Raw genomic sequence first — 13,250 nt, forward strand, 5'->3', positions numbered from 1 at the left:
GCATTAACTGAACTTCCAAAACAGAGCTACCTAGATCACTTAAATGACACAATTGAAAGCATATGTGTATTGTTTGTGTATTTATACACATGCACTCATATATATTCAAATAATTTAAAAAAAATGTTCATTTACCTGTTACTACCACACACCAAATCCGATCGTTGGTACTTGCTGGCTTCTGTAGCCACTAGGTAGCAAAACTCAACACTGCCCCTAGCATCCTGGCACACTTCTGTTGTATTTTGTACGTGTTTTGAGTTTTTATGTGCTTCTGAGTTTTTACGTGTTTTGGAGTTTTTACGTGTTTTGCAGTTTTTACGTGTTTTGGTATTTTAACGTGTTTTGGAATTTTTACGTGCTTTGTGTCTAGGGGCCACCGTAAATATACTTTTATTTTTTCACTCCACATAAAATGTAATAAATAAATCATATAATACAAAAACCCACTATTCACATTTCAACTTTTAACTATTTAAATTTTCAGCTTTTTCCTTTTACAAATTTAAAGTGAAACAACACAAAACACTGCAAACCACAATACAATTAAATATAAATTAAAATATGAAAACAAAAAGAACATGCATATTCTCTGTCATATGGGTCTGCATGAATAAACTTTCTGAATCCTTTATCATCCGCAACTGAAAATAGTTGTGGATCATTACTATACCTTTCTAATGTGACGTTGTTGTCCCTGGCTCTCTTTCTCTGTCTCTTCCTCCCGTCATTACCTAGCATGTGTAACTACCGCCCCTCCCCCCTTCTTCTCAGCGCAAAGCACAAAGCTTGCAAGTGGAGTGAAGCAGAAAAAAGTGCGAGAGAGAGAGGGTGAGAAAAAGAAAAAAAAATACCACGGCTCGCGATAAGGAGCCGGCTCGCGTCGTTCACGTCAAAGACCCGGCTCTAAGAGCCATTTCGTTCGCGACCGACACATCACTACTGGACTGGCCATCGGGCATACCGGGCATTTGGTCGGTGGCCGATGATTTGGGGTTTTTTTGTAACGGTATATAATGAAAGTGGTGGATTGGCCAGATGCTGGTCGGTGTGTAAAAAACTAACTCAGTTGTTTGGTGGTGGCTATGGTGAAGCTTCCACAGATTCAGTAACATTAATAAGTGGTGGAGGCCAGCAGGCGGATGAGAGAAAGGGGAGGCAAGAGGAGAGACCCGAGGCAGCCGCCGGTCCAAGTGTCAGGTGAACTGAACTTCAGGTAAGAAGTTATGACCTGCAGTCTATCTGGGTCAGATATAAACCAAGTTTAGGTGCAGTTTATTTTCGTTGTGCTGACTTTTTACAGTCAGTTACAATAACTGTACTGTGCTAGCTAGCATGACGGAGAGTCTATACAGCTGGGTGGGTGCTATGATGTTACTGATAGTGAACTTTATTTTATTCATAAGGTTAGTTAGTAGAGTTGCCAACCCGCCCGTAAAAAGACAGAATCGTCCCGCATCCAGAGAAACTATTATGCGTTTGGTGTTGAGCTGAGAAGGGACGCAGTTTGTCCCGGACTTCAGCTACAATGAAAAAGACAAAGCTGGAGCTGCACAGCTGCCTCTTCTCTCATTCTCTCCCCTCTCTCTCCTGTTGCTACTTCAATCATGAAACTGATCAATGATCAGCTGATCGGCTTTTCTCTCTAGTTTGTTTATCGCCCACTTTGCGCCAGAAAGAGGAAACCAGCAGATGTCGCGCTAAACAACAGCAGCAAGTTTAAAGTTGATCAGCTGTTATTAGAGTTTATTTAATATTTCTTTCTAGTAGCTGATGTTTGCTGGAGCCACAGCTGTAAAACCTGCTTGTCATCATGTCGGTTTGGTTATCTGGTGAGAGGGAAACATGCAGATGAAACCAGGAGATGTTCTTACTGAATCATCAGAGCTGAACAGGTGATGGAGAAACAGGTTTACCTTTTAGGTGACATGAATGAGTTGAAGGGTTGGGTTGAATATTAACAAACATGCCATATTGGCCCAGTTTATTTATCTTATCAGTGGTTCTATATATTGTGTAATTGTTCATATAGAGCGTTATTAGATTTATTGCTAATGCAATCATATGGCACACTGACCTCTGAGGAAATTTTAAATGGTACTCGTCATCAGAAAGGTCGCCTACCCCTGCTCTATATGAACAGTTACACAATATATAGAACCACGTCATAGAATTATATTTGTTCGCAGATGTTGGCAGCTATCAGCGAATAATTATCAGCTGTTTTGAAACAAAAAACAGACACTTTTTATCCATAACAAGAACTCCACAACAGCAAATGAACTGTACAGCAGAAAATACAAATCCTATTCATGGTCTCCTCACAACAATGATAAGAGAAATAAACTGGGCCAATATGGCATGTTTGTTAATATTCAACCCAACCCTTCAACTCATTCATGTCACCTAAAACCTGTTCAGCTCTGATGATTCAGTAAGGACATCTCCTGGTTTCATCTGCATGTTTCCCTCTCACCAGATAACCAAACCGACATCATGACCAGCAGGTTTTACATCTGTGACTCCAGCAAACATCAGCTGATACTAGAAATTAATATTAAATAAATTCTAACAACAGCTGATCAAGCTTAAACGTGCTGCTGTTGTTTAGCGCGACATCTGCTGGTTTCCTCTTTCTGGCGCAAAGTGGGGGATAAACAAACAAGAGAGAAAAGCCGATCAGCTGATCATTGATCAGTTTCATGATTGAAGTAGCAACAGGAGAGAGAGGGGAGAGAATGAGAGAAGAGGCAGCTGTGCAGCTCCAGCTTTATGTCTTTTTCATTGTAGCTGAAGTCCAGGACAAACTGCGTCCCTTCTCAGCTCAACACCAAACGCGTAATATTTTCTCTGGATGCGGGACGATTCCGTCTTTTTACGAGAGGGTTGGCAACTCTACTAACTAACCTTATGAATAAAATAAAGTTCACTATCAGTAACATCATAGCACCCACCCAGCTGTATAGACTCTCCGTCATGCTAGCTAGCACGCAGTACAGTTATTGTAACTGACTGTAAAAAGTCAGCACAACGAAAATAAACTGCACCTAAACTTGGTTTATATCTGACCCAGATAGACTGCAGGTCATAACTTCTTACCTGAAGTTTAGTTCACTGGTCGTGCCATCACTTAACCCTTCACGTGCCAACTGTGGCACGCGTGCCCAGGGTTGCCGACCCCTGGCTTATAATCACAAGTATAAGTTTTTGTTGTGTGTGTGTGTAAGATGAGCAGAGGTGAAAAACCCTGGTAACAATTAAAAATACTACAATTCTCAGTGTATTTCAGGTGCTATTAAACGTGCTTTCTTTGCACTCGCCCCCATGCTTGAACACACTGTACACACCGCCTCTTATCAGGACACTCATAATAAAAACTGCACTCTGCTCCAGTGTGAGTGAGTTTTCCCTCCCAGTCTCATACGTGAGAGAACTTGTGGCTGGATCGAAGGTAAGAGCACAGAGCTGGCCTTTTTTTCTTCTGATTCCTTGTTTTGACTGTTCTGCTCAGTTACAAGAAGCTGATAAAACTGAATCTAATAAAAATCTGAAAATACTAGAAGCTGTTTGTTTTAGAAGCGCAGACTAGGCCGCTTTCCCGCTGTGCTTACCGACCATGTGCTCACCTCGCCTACTTCTCATGTGATTGTTTTGGGTTCTCTTGTTCGCTTTTGTTTAATCATTAATTTAAACTTTTAATGCTAAATCACCTCAATACCAGCAGAGTTTTTGTGGCTTTACTATCACAGTTTCATTATGTTGAAAATCTTGTAATCTGTTGCCCTCCCAGCATTTTACATTTAAGAAAATAACAAGATAATTTTGGGAAAACCCTAACTTTGGCAACTGAGCCAGCCTTAAAAGCCATGTTTAACACAGTGACCTACTTTTTTCAATTCAAGGCTGCCTTTCTTCAGACCTTTCTTCTTATTGTGGATACCTTGATTTGATTTTTGGCTTGGTGCAGCAGCTGTATTAGTATCTTGTGTTTTTTAAGCCTTTGATAATATATCTGTCTTTCCATTCCATCTGATAGTGAACGTTTAATTATTTGATAAACAGGTCTAATATTATGATTTACTCATGAAAAAGGAACTGTCACAAATTGAATTCAAGGTTTATTTGTCACACACTTCATTCTTATAATCATGTTGTATAAAAACAATGTTTTCTGAGTAAGTCATGGTTTATTTACATCATTTAACATGACTCCACAAATCAGAATTTGGTAACTTGTGGAATCACTCATCCGTCGCACCTCTCTGATTCACAGTTTTGAAATCCACACTCACTAATATGTCAACAGCCTAAAATAAGCTAAGATTTGATTTGCTATCAGGCTATGAAATTGATACCTATTTGTAATCAATTTAATATTCCAAGTCATCACCTGATTGCTTTATGGGTATCATGGAACAAGTGCAGTCCTCCCGTCTTTGCGAATGATCACTGACAGCAATAGTTAAACTAAATGACTGCAAATTATATGAGGCTACTGTAGTGCAAAGTGCTGCTTTGTAAGAAATCTGCTTCCAGAACCTACCTATCCTATCTTATCTATCCTAGTACAACCTAGACAGGCAATAAAAGCTCCTTGGAGATTTCATTTTTCCTATGACAAAACATTGGGTTTAAAGTTCAAAGTGTACACATTTTCCAACTGATACGGAAAGATCTAAATATGAAACATTTTCATTGAAAGAGTGACCACATAAGCTCTTGAAAGCAAGATCTTTACATTTTAACTGCACTGTTTTTAGATCACTGATGACAAAAAAAAAAAAAATCTATTTTTTTTGTTTTACATCTTTGCCTTTCAGGTTCATTCAGTGGTTTGTTACTCCACTGTCATTTTGGCCCATTAAGAATTCATCCACCAGGTTTAAGGATGTTTTCGGACTACAGTGTTTTTCTACAGTAAGACTCATTTCTTTTCATTGATACTTTTCTATGGTAATTACTTTCCTGTGCTGTGTGTACTGTGTATTATTGGCTGAAAAAAAATCCTTTTTTTCAGTTTCTTTTATTCTATTAAAACAGCAAACTAATAAACTGGTAACATCTTCCACCACCAGGGAAGGCTGAGAGTTTTCAAATTGTGCCAGAGTTGTTAGATAACCTGTTCTCTGCTTTCTCCACATCTTCGTCTTTCTCCAAGGATCTTCCTGGGCATCCTGGGTTTTGGTCTCGCCATGATGTTCTGCACCACTTTATGCAGAGTATGCCATCGCCAAAGGGATGACCATATATCACCGGGGCCTATAAGACATAGTGACCGGGGCAGGGTCCCGCAGTCCATATATTTCATTCCCTTCCCCAGGAGCATATCACAGCAGGACAGCGAAGATCAAGGTGGTGATGCCATGAGACCACCACGATACAGCACAACAGTCTACTCAGGACCCCCACCTGCCTATAATGAGGTGATTATGATTTTCTCTGCATCTCTTTCTCTTGCGCTAACAAAATAATGCACCCATATATCAGTACATTTCGGCTATTGCTAAATTATAGCTCTTTTTTTCTCTATCTTCAGCTGGAATTTAAGCCTGATGATCTCCCACCTGCTTACAATGAACAAAGCATTTCTATGTATCCCATAACACCCCCTCCGCCTCGCCCAGACATGGTTCAACCACAGGCACAGTAACAACCATATGGAAAAATCATTATTGTGTCGAGGTTACGGACACTCACGATATTGCACTGCCTCGTGGACATAAGTAACGAAAAGTTCTAATCTTTTAAGGGTTGGTTTTATTGTTAGACTCATATTCTTTATTGTTTTAAGGGAGTTGATGACGGCACGGAGAGAATCAAAGTTGTGGAAATGGAAAAGTTTTAAAGTTACAACATTCTAAACGTGTTTCTGTTTCAACTTGTTCTCTCTGTGTTTATTAGCAGGATATCAAAGAAGTGTATCAGGTATTTATTACATTTAGCGCAGAGCTAAACTGAAATACACGTTGTTTTGGTTTGCGCTCAACATCTTGAGGACAAGATGCATTTTTTTCACCACTTTTACAGACTTCATTTCAACAGACAGTAAAGGGATCATGGCATTTACAATAACACTGTGAGAAACTGAAATGGTTGCATTTTGCTTGTTCACACTCTGTTTATTTACTAAAAGGGTTTAGATATTCGCTATTCATTCTTTCATCAAAATATTAGCTTTGGGTGACTGTTTTGGAAAGCGCAGCATGTATTCTCTGGTTGCTTTTTAAGTGATGTTCTAAACAAGCACATACAGTGAAGTACATGATATTGAATGAAGTGTGCCTGACAAGCATGTATTTTCATATATGTATGCCGATTAACTTATGCGACTGTAATAGCACGGTTGCAGTGATGTTGTATTCATATTGTGCTAGAAGAGGTCTTTTTCACAGCAGACATTTTAACTCGTGACAGGGACTGCATAGGTGTAACTGATTGTTCAGCCGTTGGTTATGGCCGAACAATCAGTTAGTGCTATTTATTACAGCTGTTCACGTACCATTCAATTACTGTTATGATTTCTGAAAACTTGCTTTAAGACTTTAATGAAACAGTCACTTTACTGAAATGAAATTTGTAAATAGACAAAATTCACAAATTAATTGTTCAAATTGTTCTCAGGAAAAAATAAATGTAAATGATATTTATAGTAGCTGGTCTACTTAAAGGTCTCTGAACAGACTGAACACTCCAACAAAGTCTGTAATATGAACCTGGAAACAGAGGTTAGAAAAAGATTTCAATGTTTAGGAAATTTTTCATGTAAATATATGTTCATAATAATGATTGTATCGCATGTACATATTGTGGATACGTTTAAATAAAGAAAAACACTAAATCAAGCTTGTCATAAATTTTAACAAAGTTGGAATAAAAGTTGAAATGTTTTACAAAGATTCACTTCGGTGCAACTTAAAACATTGAAGAATTTCCAGTTTCTTTGGCTTAAGAAACTCTTTAGGTGCTTTTGCAGCAGGTTTTTAGTCATTGTCCTCTGAAGTGCCATTAAGGGTTATCCAATTAGTTTGGCAACATTTGGCTGAATCTGAGCAGTCATACAATAAGATAAAGATGCTACAATAACAAAGAGAAATCCCAACAATCAGTTGACCTCCTATGAGCAAGCACTTGGCACAGTGGGAAGGAAAACCTTTTAACAGGAGAAAACCTCTGACAAGCTCAGGGAGCGGCTGTCAGGGGTCACGTGTGGATGCGAGGAAGAGATGACCCAAACGCAGGACTCACGGTGCGGGATCAAGGGTGTTTAGTGTAGTGAGTGGATGAACAGAACAGTAACGAACGCTGACTGGCTGGATGACTGAATGGCTGGCTGAACTGAAAACACACATGGGAACGACGGCAGTGACAACATCAATGACAAGACAATGAGCGAGTGGAAACTGAGGACTTAAATACACAGACTGACGAGGATAATAATGAGAGACCGGTGAGTATACAGCTGAACTTAATCAAACTAACGACACACGGGAAAGGAACTGGCACAGCAAAACAGGAATTGTGAACGAGTGAGAAATAAACTGAACGTAAACGGACTGAAAACACTGGCTCAACGACCCAAGAACCCTGACAGCAGCAGCCGTCTGCATGACCAGGTGGGGGTAAGAGGAAGAAGACGGGGCAAAAGACACACCTTGTAAACTCACTGCATTTCTATTCATGAAGTCATCTCTTGAGAGTCTCACTGACCTCCTTGAGAACGTTTCTTGATTTTGCTAGATGTTGTGAATGTTTTTTTTTTTCTAACCAAAGAAAGAATGATTCTTTATCCCACTCCTACAGTTTTTGTTAGCTCTCTGACAGGTTTATTTATTCATTTATTTTCAGCCTAATGATGGCTTCCTGTCACTTGCACTGACATGTCTTTGGATCTCAGCTGCAGTCAACAACTACCACATGCACGTTTAACACATTTCCAGGTTCTTTCATCTGCTTCATTTGTCACAGAATACCAGGAATGCCTCTGAAAATGGGGTCCTATGTGTAAAAATGGTTGCAATTCCTAAACAGCTATTTTTGAATTACCCTTGAATTACAGTTGAAAGTCTTCACATCTTGATTGTTTGATCTAAAATCCATTTGTGTGGTGTACAGAGACAATGTGCCATTGTCCATATACTTATGTATCTAACTTTGCCTGACAATTGTAGTTTTGTTCACTTTTGTCAATGTATCCTTTAATATGTTACACTTATGCTTATTTTATATATAAAACTACATATCAACTACAGTCATGGTGTCATTATGTCAGCTTTTAAAACTTCAGAGCAACAACCCACTAACCTGCTGCACGAACTATTCTCTGTCAGCTTCCTGATAGCAAAATGACTAATCACAGGAGAAGCCAAAGTCCTTCTTTTATGACAGTATAATATCATATAGGGAGTGTCTCGTCAAACGATCCAATCTAACAGTGACCAAACTTAACACCAGGGGGCACTCCAAGCGTGTAGACACTCATGCTTTTTTGTTGTCATCTTGTAGTTTCCAGGTCTTTCTTTACTTTGCTAAACGCACATTTATCTGTTTTGTTATAATTATATAATTTTGTTAAAAACATGGTCACAGATCTGTTAAAGGTTTATATTACTCTGAGGCTAATCTGGTTATTTTTACTTCCTGCACAACCACATTACATTTTGTGAATAAGTATCATACTACAAGTATTAAATAAGCCTCTTACTATTAAAGACTTTGGAGGAAGCAGTCTAGGATTAACACCTGGAATGTGTATTGTCAAGCTCTTACAAGGTCCCCAAAAGGCAAAACTGCTGTTGACCCTTGTGTGGACACATCTACTTGAGTCCTGCATGGGTGAGAGTGGATTTGCCCTGCTCACACAGCCCCACAGTTCACCCATGGTTAGGTCTGCTAAGGCGTATTTGCTGGGATAATGCTAGACTATATGGACTGTTAAAATAAAACCCTGTATGTTCACTTACTGACACATCTCTTTAAAGGAGTGATATAAATGATTGCACAAGGAGAAATAAACTAAAGGAGGAGATTTTGACATTTCTTTCAGCCTTGATAGGAGTCAGAACAATAACCTCCACAAATGGAAAAAGTTCTGCTTCTCTTGCTGCTGTTACACCGTGTACTTATCCCACCTTTTCTCTTTTTCTCAGTCTCTGTTATTGCCTTTAATACTTTATACTCACAATGCCATGTTTTACTATTTTCTTCATTCAAAAAGCAATAATGTGTAGATCCAATCATTGTTTAAATACATAAGAGCAAAGTTGTTTGGGATTTTTTTTTTCTGTGTTGCAATATATTTACACGATTAGCTGTCGGTCTTATTTGTGAAATATATATTAAAAGAATAAATGACTTGTCTGCTGAATACTAACTCTGCCTGAGGGGGTAAACAAAACAAAGAAACTTGAATCCAAGCACTCTCTATGCTCCTCTGATAGAAAAATTATTAACGTTATGCAACACTCTCTGAAATTAAAGCTAAAACACTCTTTTCAGTAAGCTGAAGTAAGCTCTAATCTGTCCTTTTCTCAGGCCTTGTTGTGGCTCTTCTGCTAACTGTTCTCCAAAGCACACCTAGAATCATGGGCGGATCTACCACAGTGGCATAGGGTGGCATTTGCCACCTTAAAATATTCTCTTGCCACCCCTAGTGCCACCCTAGTTTTATATCTTGTACCACCTTGTACCTGCTGAATTTGACATATTTTTAGCCATATATAGTGCATATTTCAGAATGTAACACCTGTATGTGTGTAAAGAAATGGCTTTGATTATGCCACCCCTGGTTAGAATCAGGTACTAGTACATCATGTAGCTAACTGTTTCTCTGTAAGAGTGTCACACACTTATCTGTTCCCAGTATAACACTGGAAGAAGTGTATAAATAAAACTTGCGGGAATTCACCCCCGCGGTAGACTGAAGCTTCACAAGGCTGACTTCCTATGGGGTTTGGTAATATAATGTGTCCTTCAGCTTTCATTTAATTTATTTGAAAGACAATGAGAAATGCAGTATTTTTTCTTCCCTTGTTTAGTAAACAATTTTGAAATACAATTTAAAGAACTCAGCTGCTGGTTTAAGTAATTCTTAGCCTCCCTACATGCTACATGCCTACCTTGAGGTGACTTCTACTGTGATTTGGTGCTATATAAATAAAACTGAATTGAAAGAATTAGGTTAAATTGACATGTGGGCAGTTCTGGAGGTCGGTCCTTCAGCCAAACTACAAAGAAATCCGCTAAAACTGTTTCAGTCCACTTGTGTTACGTCTTCACCCTGTTCGTTCTGAAAGAGAAATGTGGGATGGATTTCGAGAAAGAAACTCCCTCGAGGCTGCACAGACAGAGAGGAGCATGCAGATAATATAAAATGGAATGCATGGGGATAGATTTGTGAATGTGACGGTGACAGAACAGAAGTTTAGAGCAAGAGAACCGTTAAGAAATGAAAGAAAATATTCTGTGATGACTGACAGTCGTATCCCTCTCCCCCTGCTTCATTCTCTTTGTCTGCTGCTTCTCAAACATGCACTGGAGAGTCCCTGGCATTGCTCTGTCAGGTCTTTCCTTGTGCTGCTATCTTTGTCTGGCCTCTGTCATCAGAGGACTGTAACTCTTAATGAACACTCCCTGCACTATCTGTGAACTCATTTGCTAATCACAGTAACTGACATTCGCACTGACACATGCCACCTCCGATCCAGGATACTGAGTTGCAGGAGATCATTGTCCTTTTCAAGCTTCTTTCTTTCTTTTTTCTTCTTTTTAAATTCAGCTGCCAAATTTCTGGTTTTGTTTGTATTCTTCTTCATGTGAGATTAACCCGTGATTGTAAGGTGGACTTAGCAAATTTACCAACAAACTCTGAGTTTGTACTGCTATGCTACATCGCTGAACAAATAGATGACAAAAATAACTTCACTGTCCAACTAAGTTATCAAAAAAATCCAAAAGAATAAAACAAGCTTCACAAAGGGAAAACCAGCTCATATGGAATTCCTCCAGTAGTCTTGTGAATGTATGATTAATTCATGATTAACAAAATGATAAAACTGCCCTTGTTCACAGCAACAATACTAAAATACCAGATTCAGGCAAACACTCCTTACTGGATATGCTTCAAAACTCCAGAGTGCTACTTATTGTACCAATCGCTGATATGTAACCAAACCTAACCTGCATTTGAAGTCACACCTTAAACAAAATGAACAATCGGTTCAGTTCAGTTTAGTTCAATTTTATTTATATAGCAACAAATTACAACAACAGTTATCTCAAGGCGCTTTATATTGTAAGGTAAAGACCCTAAAATAATAGACGTGAAATGCATGACAGTTACAAAAATAATATTTATACGTATGAGAACGCAACACAGAATTTTTTATATACAACGCGTTATGTTATTGACGTGCTACTTATTTACTATCTTCATTGTTAAAATTAATCTTCACTGTTCTACATCAAATACAACATTAAAGAATCATAATTACGAACAAATTATGGCAATCCTTGTTGGATCCCATTTAAATTGAAATGAATTTGTATGTTATGTTATATAAATGCTTCAATTAAGTATCTGTACATAACTCTGCATTATTGTATCTAACTGGAAACCAAAAATATCTCTTGGGGCGTGGGTGAAACTCCCAAACCTAAAAATAGCATTGGGCTGTCTTTCTCTGATGTGTCTGCATGTGAGCATGCGTTAGTTTCATTAATAGTACAGGACTGGTAACCATGGAGCCAAGCTTCGGAGGGGTGTTGTTGATGCACAACATTCAAGCATGTGCTGACATGATAACCCAGTTTATCCCAGGTAAACACTGTGAATCTATTTAAAGATGGTGATTCACTTCTGACCAGCTGATAGCTAAAGTGTGTCAGCCCTTGTTGTGGGGCTCCATCTGCCTTAACGGAGAGTTACCATCCCATTTTCCTGCAGTCATAGTATGCCTACGTATGCCTAACATACACAGTTAATTTAAATAATAATTTAAATAAATTAAATAATTAATAAAATTTAAATTGTATTACATGGTGGATTAAAGTCGGTGGCAAGGAGGGAGTTCACACAAGAAATTCACTTAAATATAAAATAACTTATTAAAGATAACCTAACCAAGACACAAAGATCACCAATAAGTTGATGTAAGGTGGAGTGAAAGAGAGAGACTAAGCAGGTTATCTGGGCCAGCTTGTATAGTCTGTAAGACACAGGCGACACAAATTAGCTGATCCTCTCATGCCAGCCAATCAACAGCAGACCATGGCTTTCATGAGTGTGGGAGGGTCGTAACAGTAAGCCTGTCATCCAAATGTGGACATGAAATGCAGAGTCTTCAAAATGTCACCATGTCTTTGTTAATCTGTTAGAGCCTGGAAAGGTGGAGGTGTGCTAAATAGAAAAAAGGAACGAAGCAAGACAGAATGCATGCGTGCAAATGAGATGAAGGCAGGTGGAAAGGTGATGATGCAAGTATTAGAGAAAGTGAAGCTGGACGTTCAAATACCTGTGATCAACCATGCAAATACCATGCAAGTAGATCAGAACAATAGCTCAGGTCGAGAGGTTTGGAAACAAAGACAAAGCTGACATTATTTGGACATGACAGAGGATATATTGGACAAGGGATGCTGAATTTGGAGCAGCAGAGCAGGTGGAAGAGACCACAGAGGAGGTTCATGGATGCAGTGATGGAGGAGATGTAGAAGACTGGTGTGACAGAAGTGGATGCCAGGGATAGGGTGAGCTGGAGGCAGATGATCCACTATATCTTCATGATCTCTCTCCCCCGAGAAACATTTGGTTGTCTAAGGGGTGAGAGAGGAAATGTCTGTATGCTGTCTGGAAATACTCGGCTTACTTCATCACTTTCTTGTCGAGACTGAACAACAATTGACCGGTGGTAATGGGACCATAACCCAAAATCTACTGAGATTTGACTGCATGTCTGCCTTACAAATTAGCTTAACTTTTGTTTGACAATGGAAAAGAAACCTAAAATAAAACACACAAGAAAATCACAGTGTATTTATTATTCCCTTGGGCATTAAAACACTTAATAATCTCAGATTATTATAAGATTTGGTGACTGTTTGGTGACTTGGTTGGTGGTTCCTGTTCAAAGGTCGAGAAAATCCACCTCAGTAATTTACTGACTGAGGTTTTCCAGAGCTATAGCAACTTGAATGGAAATATTAGCATAGGCATGCTTCTGGCAATACAATAATTTTTTGCCTGTTGTTCTTTT

General features: G+C 38.8%; 1 protein-coding gene across 2 annotated transcripts; it reads left to right on the forward strand.

Annotated features, from left to right (window-relative positions):
• The first annotated feature begins 947 nt into the window (after positions 1 to 947).
• On the forward strand, positions 948 to 5,923 carry LOC118454098 (uncharacterized). 2 transcript variants are annotated; one of them, XM_087848751.1, is made up of 4 exons: positions 948 to 974; positions 4,821 to 4,917; positions 5,159 to 5,423; positions 5,537 to 5,923. In XM_087848751.1, exons 2-4 carry the CDS (start codon positions 4,889 to 4,891, stop codon positions 5,648 to 5,650), a joined length of 408 nt encoding a protein of 135 aa, XP_087704877.1. In that variant the 5' UTR covers positions 948 to 974; positions 4,821 to 4,888; the 3' UTR covers positions 5,651 to 5,923. The 2 variants fall into 2 exon arrangements, with proteins under 2 accessions (XP_087704877.1, XP_087704876.1); XM_087848750.1 differs by lacking the exon at positions 948 to 974 and adding an exon at positions 3,241 to 3,451.
• The last annotated feature ends 7,327 nt before the right edge of the window (positions 5,924 to 13,250 follow it).

Source organism: Neolamprologus brichardi, chromosome 12, assembly GCF_056152115.1.
Source record: "Neolamprologus brichardi isolate AB-2024 chromosome 12, ASM5615211v1, whole genome shotgun sequence".
Classification (NCBI taxonomy): Eukaryota; Metazoa; Chordata; class Actinopteri; order Cichliformes; family Cichlidae; genus Neolamprologus; species Neolamprologus brichardi.

What these genes read in the sequence shown, in the direction of transcription:
- LOC118454098 (XM_087848751.1), top strand. Translation starts at nt 4,889, where the DNA reads ATGTTTTCGGACTACAGTGTTTTTCTACA. An exon ending in GACTACAGTGTTTTTCTACA is followed by an intron (nt 4,918 to 5,158) that starts GTAAGACTCATT and finishes TCTTTCTCCAAG; the next exon opens with GATCTTCCTGGGCATCCTGG. An exon ending in CCCCACCTGCCTATAATGAG is followed by an intron (nt 5,424 to 5,536) that starts GTGATTATGATT and finishes CTCTATCTTCAG; the next exon opens with CTGGAATTTAAGCCTGATGA.